Consider the following 13,657-nt stretch of genomic DNA (forward strand, 5'->3'; position numbering starts at 1 on the left):
CAGGACCGACATTGCCTACTCCTGCTCTAATGGCATGTTCATTTCGTGGACACAACAAGCTGACCTGGACAGGTCTGACCATCTTACTGCCTACTAATAGCAGCAGCTCTCCAGTATCAAAGCCAGAAGCTCTTATGTGTACTCAGAAATTAGTTTTTTTTTTAATATTATTTATATATTATACTTCTCTCTCTCTCTTTCTAACCATTGTAAAGTTTAAATTTCTCCTTGAAGACAAATAAAGTATTGATCTATCTAGAAAGATCTATGACAGTAATCTCTGTGGTAGCCGACTAAAGTAGCACTGATTGGGGCACCTCACCGGTAATTGAAGTGCATGACAGCCTGGATAGAAGTTCCTCCTCCAGTTGAAATGTCGCCTTCAAACCCCGGTAACAATGGTGTTACAATATACACACGGTACTTCTTATTTTCTCTGTTAAAAAAAAAGAAGAAGGAGTGCTTCTTAAGAACTTAATAAAGTTAAATACAAAGATAACACAGCCAAAAAAGGCAACATATTTCAATAGCTGGCAAATCTATTCTGGATGTTGAGGTCACTAAACTCTTCTTGTGACAGAGTCGCTCATTAATTTAATTAAGGACCTTCTTTCTTTAAAAAAAACTTCAGCAGATTCCAATACAAAGTATATCCTAGAACTGCTGGTCACTGACATTTCACTGTAGCCAGTGAATGCAGTCCAGCAGAGGTCGACTAAAGGTGGCTGAAGCAGATGGCTATGAATACAACCATACAACCCTTAAATGGATGGCCATATTTTAGATGCCAGTTGGTTGCTATTTTAAGGTAACTTATGGTGGACCCAGTGGACAGTTCAATGGAGTGCCACTGGATATGAAAAAGGAAGACAAAGGACAAAATTACTATTTTACACAAAAACAAATGATGCGTAATACCTGTATGCCTTCAGGATTCGCTCTGCAATGGTGTCTCCAACCTTATTGAAAACGTATTTTTGATCAGCACAGCTTATGAAAAATTGATTCTGTAAAGGAAAAGTATTTATAGAAATAATAAAAAATACAGTATTTAGTAGAATTCATGAAAAACAGCATGACTGCCAATAGTATCACCACACATGGCATGCTGTAAAAAAAAAGTGCAAAGGCAATAACAAAGAAGCAGTAGCACAACTAAAGTTATATCTAGAAAATCAAATATGAATGTTGGCACTAACAGTACTGTCTACTTTAACTTTTTGCACCCCTCTTTATCTTTGCTCTTCTTATTGACTTTCAGTTCCTGTCAACATTTCTTGCATATTTTATACTTCTATGCTGCCTTTAACCTGTTACAATTAAATAGTGTACATACTGTATTACTTAGATGATGACCTAATGTGGCTCTTCAGAAGTAATTTGTTTGAGAAAAGAAATTCCCTCTATATTCACGAATAGAAAGAGATACAAAGACATTTAGGCCAGTAATCAGTCTTAATTCTATAAAATGCCAGTCAAAGTGAGAACAAGATACGTGGTAAGCCTATGTGATTAAGATCAAAAGAAAATAACATACAATGGTAAATATTCTTGAGGCAGAAGGCAACATGAGCAATGGTCAGCACAACAGATAATTTCTCAAGAACCATAACAATTAGCATATTAACAAATATGTCAAATATGGAAAATGACAGAACAAAAACAGAATTCAGACGGATAAAATGACCTTACCTTAGTTAGAGCTGAGCAAGCCCAGATTTTTAAATAGATATTTTTACATGGTATCACGTACATTAAAGACCTCAATGACATGGTTTACTTGTTATATGGTTTACCATTATTGATGGGAAACAGTGCCATTTTTTGGCATTTGGTACACTGTATTAAACCATGAGGGGAAATTGTCTTTTTGCATTAACTATGAAGGGGTGGGGTGGGGTGGAGTTCAGAGCTTAGGATCAGCCTTTGTGCAGTACCGCTGGAGCAACTTTTAGGTTAAGGGCCTTGCTCAATAGCCCAGAAGAGTAGCAACCCTTCTGGTAGCAAAAGGATTTGAACTGGCAGCCTTCCAAATACTAGTGCAAATCCTTTGCCTCAGTGCCACCCCTCCCCCTCACACTACCTACAAGCAATTTCTTCTAACAGAGTGTGAAGGCTGGACTGCAATTGTGCACGCTACTGTACATGCAAAATATTAACAGCTCTTTGGTTTATGCAAAGCATGCTGTAATATTTTGGAAAAATCCACATAGTTATTCCAAGTAACTGCAAATTTCCTCATCATTAGATGTTTGTGTTGAAGAGCTACTTTGAAAACAAGCCGACAAAATATTTCCATGTGTGTTAATTTCAATCTGGGCTCTCTTAGCTGGGTAGGGAATCTTTAGTTCTTTATTTCAATGATTTTATGATACTCATGTGTCACTTAGAGTACATATAATGAGACCCCAAATCTCTGCCAAATGGGCCCATTGTGAAGGTTTATTTTGTCAATGAAAGCAAATTCAGCACTATAACAGTACTAAACTGCTACCTCAAGTTTAACAATAAAATCTACTGCCCTTCTTCTGTGGCAATAAAACACTAGATTTTTTTCAGTTTTCATGCATAATTTGGCTTTCATTAATGGAAACATGAAAAGTAGTATAACTTACTGCATCCTTCTGACTATTCATACATATGTTTCTAAAATGCAGAATAATGAAAACTTCAAATAAGCTTTCAAGTAACAAGAGGAAGTTCCTGCTAGCTGGAACTGACACCTATGACACAACATCAAACAGAAGAAATTAAATAAATAAACAGCAGGACTAGTATACCTATTTTGTATATTTTTGGATCTTTATTTATTGAAAAAGCAGAAGTACACAGTACAAAAATCATGAATAGGAAGAACTACAAGACAGAAATATTTTAAGCCCCTACCATCATCCCATCCAGAACCCTAAATCCAGAGTGACAGATAAAACAAAAACACAACAGACGAAAGATTTGAATAAAAAGTGAAGATAAACATGGAATGAACGAAGAAGGCTTTAAATATGGAATTAAAAAGGAAATCGATGTGAATTGATATTAATAGTTTTAGTTTTTTTTTTTTTTAAATAGGATTAATAGTTGACACACATTTAAGATTTCTAATGCCTGACGGACGCAGCCCATGGCTTTCTGTATTTGCCTGATGCCTCATTATATAAGCTCCAAGTACAACAGCTTATATAAAGAGGAATATCAGTTTTCCTCAGTGACCTCTCCTAGAGTCTTCCAACATGATGTATGGAGTAGTTTAGCAGTAACCAAGACAAAGAAGTCTAAAGTTTAAAGAGGAGAAATATAAAAGAATAAAATTTTAAGGTAAAGTTGAAATAGATACTGAAATGAAGGAAGACAGAAAATTGCAGACAGATGTCTAAAAGGCCAAGGAAAGCACTGCCAGAATATATGCAGAAAGTAAACAAAAGGGGTAGAGTCATATAAATGGCATAGTGGCTCTGGTTCTAGGACCTTTAGATAAAATTTACAAGGAGTAGGATAATCCCTGGGCTGACATTTTAACCAAATGTATCAATTAATGGTATGTCTGGATACAGCTTTACTGTATATTTTTAACCTCCCCAGTGTTATGTTTACCTCATGAAAAATTAGCCAAAAGCTTTAATTTACTTTCAACAAGAGAATTTGTTACTAGGTGTAAAAGAAACATGTAAATAGTAAAACATAACATAAATACAGTAGAAAAGGTATGCATAGTGACCACTGCTGCAATGATGCAGATTTAATGCATATCATATGTGTGATATGTTTGAAAACATTTACCAGCACTCAACCCAATATTGCAATCAAGACAGCAGAAGCATGTTTTTTTGTGCACTTTCCTTATATTTTCTTCTGTCGATTGCACATGATAGGGGTAGACTGTCAGTGCCTGACCTGCAAGATTGAAGTGTCATTTGTGTTACTGCAGGCTACGGTTTAGTGACTATCACATTTCCCCCGCTAGTTGCTGCATTGTGAACATTGGTAAGTAGGCTAATACCTTGCTTGTCTGTGCACTCGATAGTAATTATTTAGCTTTTTTGTCACACAGCTACTGTCCCACCATGATGGGGCTATATAATAACAAAATACACAAGGCATATTACGGCCGTTTGTTTGTACAGAGCCATGTCATGCATCAGTTTTATTTTCAGTTCCAAAGTGTGATGACCAGTTCACATCATCATCACTATTGCTCGATTCAAGCATTGCTTATGTTTTAGTTGGTTCTAAAACTGCCTTTAAGGCTTTTTCTTTGACACTGTTGTTTCAGCTGAAGGCTCTGCTGCACTCAAGTATATTGATGAGTTACCGTAGAGGGGCAAAACATATAGAAATACTCATGAATGTTTGCACCATGATATTATTTCATCCACTAAATGGCAACAGAATACTTTCCCAAGAGTTATTCAGGCTTAAAAATGTAAACAGATCATTATATATCATCCCAAGTCTGATTAATGATTAACCATAACTGCATAGAATTCTGAATCAAGACACCCTTGGGGTTAACACCAAGGGGGTTGAAAACATTATTCCAGGCACATAAAATGCAGAAGAAGTGAGAGGTACCTTTTCCATAATGAAATTACAGGAAAAGGGTTGTGAGCTGTATTATATAAATGGAATAGAGAGTGTCACAACAACTTTTTAAGTGAGAGAAAAGGAGAGAAACTAAATGAATGTATACAGGTTGCATATAAAAGATAAAAAGAAGATAAAGAGAGAAGATCATATCAAGACTACAAAGCTTAGAATGCCAGTAGTCCGGCTCACTGAAAATTTCACTGAGTAGAAAAATGTAAAGTGTGGCAAAAGGGTAAAAGGAATGTCAATTAAAAATACAAGGTGGGAGACTCTGTCCTATAGGAAGGAAACTCTGAAAAGGATTTAGAAATTTATGCCAAAACAACATTTTTAACATCTAAGCAAAGTGCAAACGTTATTAAAAAGGCAAATAAAATATATGGTTATATTGTAAAAAATGCTCAATATAAATCAAGTGACATTATGCACAGACTATATAATGTGCTAGTGTGACTGTATCCAGAGTACTGTGAGGTTCTGGTCACCATGTTACAAAAAAGTCACAGTAGCACTTGAAGCTGTGCTGTGAAGAGCAACCAAGCGCATCCCAGGACTTAAGGACATGTCCTATTCAGACATACTCAGAGAATTATCACTAGAATTACCAAACCCTACGAAAAAACTTGTAATCCCGGCACACCTTAAATCCCTTTACTCCCCTCTGTCAGAGTGTAAATGTGTAAACTGTAAATGTGTTGATCAAGAAAAGCAGCAAGCAGCCTGCTATCTCATCCCCGCAGCAACACAGAAAGGGTAGAAAGTTCTCTCAGCTCAAGTCTGTTTACCTGCACGTGAATTACCTGGGGTGGTATAGGGTAAATTATATGTTGTTATTTGGAATACATGCATTTAATGTGTGTTCTGTGTCTACAACAATCTATGTAAACATATTGTTAAAACAGAAATGTTCTTCATGTTTTGGTAATAACTGACAAAATGTAGACATGAAGTGTATAATGTGTGAAGCCTGAAGTCCAAATATCAAATAAACATTTTCACAAAAGGTACAAATATAAAAAAACAAGTGCGTTTTTATTCAAGAATATAACTGCAGAAAAAGAACTTTTGAAGAGGTGAACTCAGATGGTGATGAGGGTTCTACATCAGAGAAAGAGAACAGAAGCCTTCCCCACAAAAAACGTCTACTCACACATAAGAACAATGCAGCTATACCAGGCATTTTCTGATGGTCATTATATGAAAAACATTTACATGTTACTTATATAAAAGGCAGATCAAATATTATTTACCTTGAGTTATTGACTTATCTTCCTACAGTGTAAAGTCACAATTAGACTACAGCGCTTCCTGTATTTGATTGACACCGGCATTTTTTTCCTCTCAGGTGAACAGACTTGAGCTGAGAAAACTTTCTGCCCTTTCTGCATTGGTGAGGGGATGTGTTAGTAGGCTGCTTGCTGCTTTTGCTGATCGATACATTTACAACACAAAAGACACTGATGGACAAGTTCGAAGGGATTTAATGTGGGCCGGGATTACAAGTTTTTTTGAAGGCTTTGGTAATTCAGTGTTAAACCTGTTTAGTCTCCAGCATATCAAACAAAGCGGGCATCTAATCCAGGTCTTCAAAATTCTCAATGGCATTGATACAGTAGACCTAGCAGAATTCTTTTAACTTAACTGTGAATCATGTATGTAAGAAAACAAGTGGAAATTAAGGGAAAGTGCATTTAGGATTGAAGCCAAGAAGAACTTCACGAATGCACATTTATTGGCATTTGCCTTATAAAGGAGCTAGTTGCAGTAAACTATTCTGCGCACATCACCAAAACCACCCATGCAATAGAAAGATGATATTTTGTCTCAAGGGAAAGGGGTATTTCATGTAAAAGCAATTGAGGTGGAATGGAAACTTGGAGGAGGCAAAATGAAAATCCACAAAAAAACATGTGATCCCCTCTTGAAATGAATGCTAAAATTTTACAGCATAAAAAGAAATGTAACTATAGTACACAAAATAAGCAACAGTAGAGTGATGAAAGAACAAAAAAATAAGAAAACTCACAACTGGCTCAGCCAAAGGCTGGACCTTAAGCCAAGTGAAAATCCAAGAACATATAAAACTCACTAGATAACCGTTTTTGCGCATTGAGTGTTAAAAGTTAAATGTGTGTTATTCAAACCATTTTTTAAAACTCAAAACAAAGTTTATAAACAAAGTGAAACCTAACTCACAATCACATGGCCACCAAGGTCACAACCCAAAAATCAAAATAATAGATGTTTTTTCACCTTAGGTTTATGCTATTGTTTTAAAATTTCACATTTTATTTCTCTCTCCTTTCTCAACAGTACATGTTTAAATTCTCCTATGTATTCTTTTCAAACATTTGATCCAAACACTAGATTTTTCTTCTTTTCTCTTCATTATTAGTTTAAAATTTTGCTGCAACAGGACAGAGTTTATCCTTGCTACTACAAAGCCAAGACTGAGAAGCTCTGCATAGAAAACTACATTGCCGATATTGTGTACTGTTTCATGTTTGCATGTGCACATATGTGAAAATAGAATTTAGTGCCCCTAGATCCGGGAAGTCCATGAATGCTCTCCTTACAATCTGAGCTTAAACTGTTTTCTGTAAGAAGTAATAGGCAAACACTGCCAAATACTGTGCTACTCTATATTATTTTAAAAAACAAAATCTTCTACCACTGGCTGCTAATTTAGTACTGTGAACACTTTGTACTTTTACATAAAAAATATACAGTGATCCCTCGCTATATCGCGCTTCAACTTTCACGGCTTCACTCCATCGCGGATTTTAAATGTAAGCATATCTAAATATATATCACGGATTTTTCGCTGGTTCGCGGATTTCTGCGGACACCGGGTCTTTTAATTTATGGTACATGCTTTCTCAGTTTGTTTTCCCAGTTGATTTCATACAAGGGACGCTATTGGCGGATGGCTTAGAAGCTACCCAATCAGAGCATGTATTACGTATTAACTAAAACTCCTCAATGATATACGATATGCTTCCCGCTCGGTGCTTGATTGTTTGCTTTTCTCTGTCTGTCTCACGCTCTCTGACATTCTCTTCGCCTGATGGAGGGGGTGTAAGCAGAGGGGCTGTTTGGGAAATTCACTTTGATATACGAGTGCGTTGGACTGCGAGCATGTTTCCGGAACAAATTATGCTCGCAAACAGAGGTTCCACTGTATTTTCCTAATGAAATTTACTATAAGGTAATAGTGCTTAACCAAGAAGCAATTAGCTTCCTACTGTACATATTGCTACCAATTTCTGATCTTAGCGTCTACAATTATCCCAGGGTAAAAATCTTAGAAATGATTAAGGTTCAAGTTAGAAAGACTTTGTTAAGCAACACGCCATGTGGTTTGCAAGACAGTGAGACGTGCCTGTTTTTCCTCTAAAATTTACTATACTGTAAATCATAATTTCATCAGTCAAACATGATCTACAACAATATACCTTACAAGAGCCCATACCTCAATGTAGATAAAATGCTCACTGTTCTTAATCACATGAATGTAGGCATTGTGGATGGATTCTTCATGGTATTTGATACCTGCTGACCAATCTGCAGCAGATCGCAACACCTGTAAAATAAAATTAGAAAGCTTCTTGTCAGCAATTTAAAAGTGTCCTACAAGTACTTGCCAAATAACTTTAAATGAGGAACCTTTAATAACTTTCAAGATAATCAATCTATGCAGTATAATTCTGCTACATTATCTGTTAAGTAAAATGAGAAAATTAGCTTAACTGTAAATTGGCTGAATATAAGTGTGACCAATGACAGGCTAGTTCCCTGGCCAGGACTGGTGCCTACTTTGCATCTGATGTTGCTAGGATATGTTCCATTCCATGAATTCCCAGATTTAGGCAGGTGTGAAAATATTATGTTGATATATTACCTCTTTCATTATTTACAAGTTGAACAGATATCTTATAAAGTCTGTTTAACTAAATCTTAGGGCCAGGCTTAAGGTATAAAAGACCTTAAAGGTTGAAATTGTTTATTTAAAAATCTTCTGCCTCTAAAACACATTATTAAATCATAATGGATTTTTGCAAATTATGATTTTAAATTGACTGTTGTAACCTGATACTTCCTTGATCTTGTAACCTAAATCAACACAGGCAGTTGTCAACTCACAACCTATGCATCTTACGGCCACTCAACATATTGCCGCTATCGCATCTCATGGGCAAACGACAGTTTTCCACATGCCAGCTCCATATGCCGTGACACAGTTTATTACCTGCAGCAGTTTTGACTATGTTCATTTACATCTGTTTTACAATTATAGGTGTGAGGGATTGCCGGCCATGTATCCCGGCCAACAACCCCAAACCGCCAGAAAAAAGGTTACTTGAGGTTTTTGCAAATTTATTAAAAATAAAAAAATTGAGAAAGCACATGTACATAAGTATTTACAGCTCAAAATTGAGCTCAGGTGCATCCTGTTTCCCCTGATCATCCTTGAGATGTTTCTGCAGCTTAACTGGAGTCCACCTGTGGTAAATTCAGTTGATTGGACATGATTTGGAAAGGCACACACAGTTCTATATAAGGTCCCACAGTTGACAGTTCATGTCAGAGCACAAACCAAGCATGAAGTCAAAGGAATTGTCTGTAGACCTCCGAGACAGGATTGTCTCGAGGCACAAATCTGGGGAAGGTTACAGAAAAATTTCTGCTGCTTTGAAGGTCCCAATGAGCACAGCGGCCTCCATCATCCGTAAGTGAAAGAAGTTTGAAACCACCAGGACTCTTCCTAGAGCTGGCCGGCCATCTAAACTGAGCGATCGGGGGAGAAGGGACTTAGTCAGGGAGGTGACCAAGAACCTGATGGTCACTCAGTCAGAGCTCCAGAGGTCATCTGTGGAGAGAGGATAACCTTCCAGAAGGACAACCATCTCTGCAGCAATCCACCAATCAGGCCTGTATGGTAGAGTGGCCAGACGGAAGCCACTCCTTAGTAAAAGGCACATGGCAGCCCGCCTGGAGTTTGCCAAAAGGCACTTGAAGGACTCTCGGATCATGAGAAACAAAATTCTCTGGAATGATGAAACAAAGATTGAACTCTTTGGTGTGAATGCCAGGCATCACGTTTGGAGGAAACCAGGCACTGCTCATCACCAGGCCAATACCATCCCTACAGTGAAGCGTGGTGGTGGCAGCATCATGCTGTGTGGATGTTTTTCAGCGGCAGGAACTGGGAAACTAGTCAGGATAAATGGAAAGATGACTGCAGCAATGTACAGAGACATCCTGGATGAAAACCTGCTCCAGAGCGCTCTTGACGTCAGACTGGGGCGACGGTTCATCTTTCAGCAGGACCTTAAGCACACAGCCAAGATATCAAAGGAGTGGCTTCAGGACAACTCTGTGAATGTCCTTGAGTGGCCCAGCTAGAGCTCAGACTTGAATCCGATTGAACATCTCTGGAGAGATCTTAAAATGGCTGTGCACCGACACTTCCCATCCAACCTGATGGAGCTTGAGAGGTGCTGCAAAGAAGAATGGGTGAAACTGGCCAAGGATAGGTGTGCCAAGCTTGTGCCATCATATTCAAAAAGACTTGAGGCTGTAATTGCTGCCAAAGGTGCATCGACAAAGTATTGAGCAAAGGCTGTGAATACTTATGTACATGTGATTTCTCAGATTTTTCTATTTTTAATAAATTTGCAAAAACCTCAAGTAAACTTTTTTCACTTTGTCATTATGGGGTGTTGTGTGTAGAATTCTGAGGAAAAAAATGAATTTCATCCATTTTGGAATAAGGCTGTAATATAACAAAATGTGGAAAAATGTTATGAGCTGTGAATACTTTCCGGATGCACTGTATACTGGTCTGTCTTATGTTCCGGTCTACTTACAACTGGTTCGTCCAAACTGAACGTGGTCGTAAGTCAACGACTACCTGTACATTCAATTTATATAATCATTATTAATTTCATAAATTGCATATTTTTAAAATTCTCTCTGTGAGAAGCAATTAAAAAATATCTATTACTTCAATAAGGAAGCAGTAAGGGCACTAAACCATAAAAAATAGTGTTATATAGCATATGAGACAAGGTTTATTGTGACATTTTAAAAAACGGGCAGCACAGTGGCTCAGATGTTCATGTTACTGCCTCACAGCTGCACAGTCCTGTTTGAAGTCCTGGTTTGGACACTCTTTATGTGGAGATCACATGTTCTCCTTACATATTGTTGAGATGTAAGATTTTGAAAATAACTTGATTAATGTTTTGTATGTCTTTATTTGTAATTTAGGCAATGTAATTTAGTGTTACTTTGGTGAGAGGCATTTGTGTTTGCAAACCCCGGTCCCCCCACACCGGTTACGACTTTTCTTTGTAATTTTATGACAGGATTTGGGGGATGTGTCTTAAACCAGTTTGGTGAATGTTTCTTTGCTAAAGTCTTTCTCTCATCCCCCAAATAAAGCCAGGTTAGCTTATTGGCCGTAGGGCTTGGACAGAAAACCAATAAATTTGCTTGCTCAACCACATTCTCTCTCTCTAACCAACATATGATGAAGAAGCATCTCTCTTGCTAGCCTGTGATAATGAAGACAAGATAATTAACAGCACAGCTCAGCAGACATATTGAACAGACATGTGGCTGAAAGCTGAGCACCAACGATGCCTTAACTAGAGACATTTTAAGTAATTACAAGTTTGTGTGCCACCTGAATTACACATCACCATTTTATCAGGTTGTATGGTTGCCAATATTCAAATGTACTTTGCATTTTGTTATTATCAGTAAGATATTATTTTATGTGTAACTTAACTCCTGGTTGTCTTTTTACTACATCTAATTGCCTGAGGTTATAGATATAGAAGGGAAGGTGGGGATAAGTTACAGTATATACAGTAGTAAGTCTGTAAGATTAGGCATTCTAAGGCTACATATTAATAATACAATAGGGGAAAGTAGAGCAATATATATTACTCTACCAAGATAAAATACATATGTATAAGCTTTTCATTACCTTTTTATCAGATACTCCATATTTCATTAGCATCCCAAAGACATGTGTGTTAAGTTGAATAGTAACTGTTAATTGGTATTCTGTGCTTGTAAGTGAGTACATGACGTTGCCCTCTAATAGACTGACATCCCATATGGGGGTTGCGCCTGCCTTGTGTCTGATGCTACAGTGGTAGGTTACAGCCTGGATGAAAGCATAAATTATAATCAAGCCGCGTGTGTACATACACACCTACGTTATATCTTACACTTCATTTGTTTATAACTATATTCAAAGATTGCTTTAAATAATGTGAATACTGTATATATTCTGTATATACAAGTCGGGCCTTAAAACACAAAAATCAGGCCCTGACTTATATGCCTGTTCAAAAATGCGACACTTAATTCTTTTTTTTTTTTTTTACATATTCTTGCTTCCTCCAATCTCGCACCAGTTTCTCAGACACATCGAAATTTGTTGCAGCAACACAGTTACCAATTTCTTTCGCCACTTCAGTGACAATTAATTTAAAATCAACTTCATATTTTCTTCTGATCGAATGCTCCATCGTAGATAAGGGACGCTCTTATGATAAATGTGTGTGAGGGTGTAAGATAAAAAAAACACAAAACAAAGCAAACGTTGCTTTGGAATAGTTTGGGTATTACCGTGTGGTCACGTAGGCACAATACATAGGAAAAAATGGCAGTGTGCTCTGAGGTTATTCTCTCAGGTGGGCGATAGCATATCATAATCTCTTAGACCAAAAGCGTGAGTTTTCCGCATTCAACTTATATGACCGACATTATAAAATACTGGAAATTATACAGTAAAATCAAACCCTAACTTATCCGCGGGAGAACTTAAACGCAAATATATATAGTACATCACACTCTCCTGTATATACTGACATTTCATAACCTAAATTAGGATATAGACCATCATCATCAAGTCCTTCCGTGAGAACCCTAACTACAAAGAGGGCTGTTTCATTTATGTTAGGTAGAATGCCCAGAGGGGACTGTGCGGTCTCATCGTCTGGAATCCCTACAGATTTTATTTTTTTTTCTCCACCCGTCTGGAGTTTTTTTTTGTTTTTTCCACCCTGGCCATTGGACCTTACTCTTATTCTATGTTAATTAATGTTGACTTATTTTATTTTCTTACTGTGTCTTTTATTCTTCTATTCTTCATTATGTAAAGCACTTTGAGCTACATTTTTTGTATGAAAATATGCTATATAAATAAATGTTATTGTTGTTGTTATAGAAGGTTGGATAATGGATGGATGGATGGAAATACATAAATAAGCAGTCTGTCTTTTTTTTCTTGGACACTTTTGTTTAGTTTGACAGCCTATACTTAATTTATAAATATGCTTAACAATGAAGAAAAAAATAAACTTGTACAGACAATCAAAAATGTTTTTGCACTGGAGCCCAAAATTACATAAATGCATGTTTTTCAGATTTTATTTTTGTCTAAACACATGGGTGAAAATGTCCTGTTCCAACAGAAAAATTAAACTCTTTGCCTCACATTATACTAATGGACATATATAGAAACCAGTCAGTTGTACCTGTATCAAAATACTTAAATGTTTATTGTAGATCTTCATGCACAGAAGTAAGAAGGAGGTTTTAGTAGAGCTCAGCTCAGCTGTTGAAAGTGAAGAGCACAGACAGAAAGTGCCTCGTAGGAGTCTCACCTGTACTTTTGTCATAATGGAGCCTGGCACCTTATACTTCAAATCATTTGCTGTTATGTGGGATTTTGGTAACAGGAATGGATAAGACAATGACCTGTACTTGGGTTTCATGATCTGTTAATGAAATAGAAAATTATTGACATACTCCATAAAGCATACAGTTTTACAATCAAATGTTATTTACAAAATATCTTACAATATCTAAGTTTGAAATTTGTCTTGAGAATAAAATCAATTTTTCTTTGAAGGCTTTCACATTTGTAAACATTTCATGGCCAAACTGATCTTTCCCTTGTAGCTTCGTGTTCAGCACATTCATGTGTGTCAGTAGGTTCATAGCGAACGGAGAATCACAAATTCAGTTTGTGTCACTCAGCTCAGGAAAA

At 36.9% G+C, this 13,657-nt stretch overlaps 1 protein-coding gene across 5 annotated transcripts in view; it reads right to left on the reverse strand.

Annotated features, from left to right (window-relative positions):
* The window catches only part of pld1a (phospholipase D1a), a 254,737-nt gene that overhangs the window by 41,653 nt on the left and 199,427 nt on the right, over positions 1 to 13,657 (reverse strand). For all 5 annotated transcript variants that reach the window (XM_039761453.1, XM_039761463.1, XM_039761429.1 and 2 more), the window contains 4 exons: positions 13,272 to 13,385; positions 8,057 to 8,167; positions 919 to 1,007; positions 323 to 436 (listed from right to left, as the gene is read on the reverse strand). In XM_039761453.1, coding sequence (XP_039617387.1) covers positions 323 to 436; positions 919 to 1,007; positions 8,057 to 8,167; positions 13,272 to 13,385 — 428 coding nt within the window. The remainder of the gene's footprint in view (positions 1 to 322; positions 437 to 918; positions 1,008 to 8,056; positions 8,168 to 13,271; positions 13,386 to 13,657) is intronic.

This window comes from Polypterus senegalus, chromosome 1 (genome assembly GCF_016835505.1).
Source record: "Polypterus senegalus isolate Bchr_013 chromosome 1, ASM1683550v1, whole genome shotgun sequence".
Lineage (NCBI taxonomy): Eukaryota > Metazoa > Chordata > Cladistia > Polypteriformes > Polypteridae > Polypterus > Polypterus senegalus.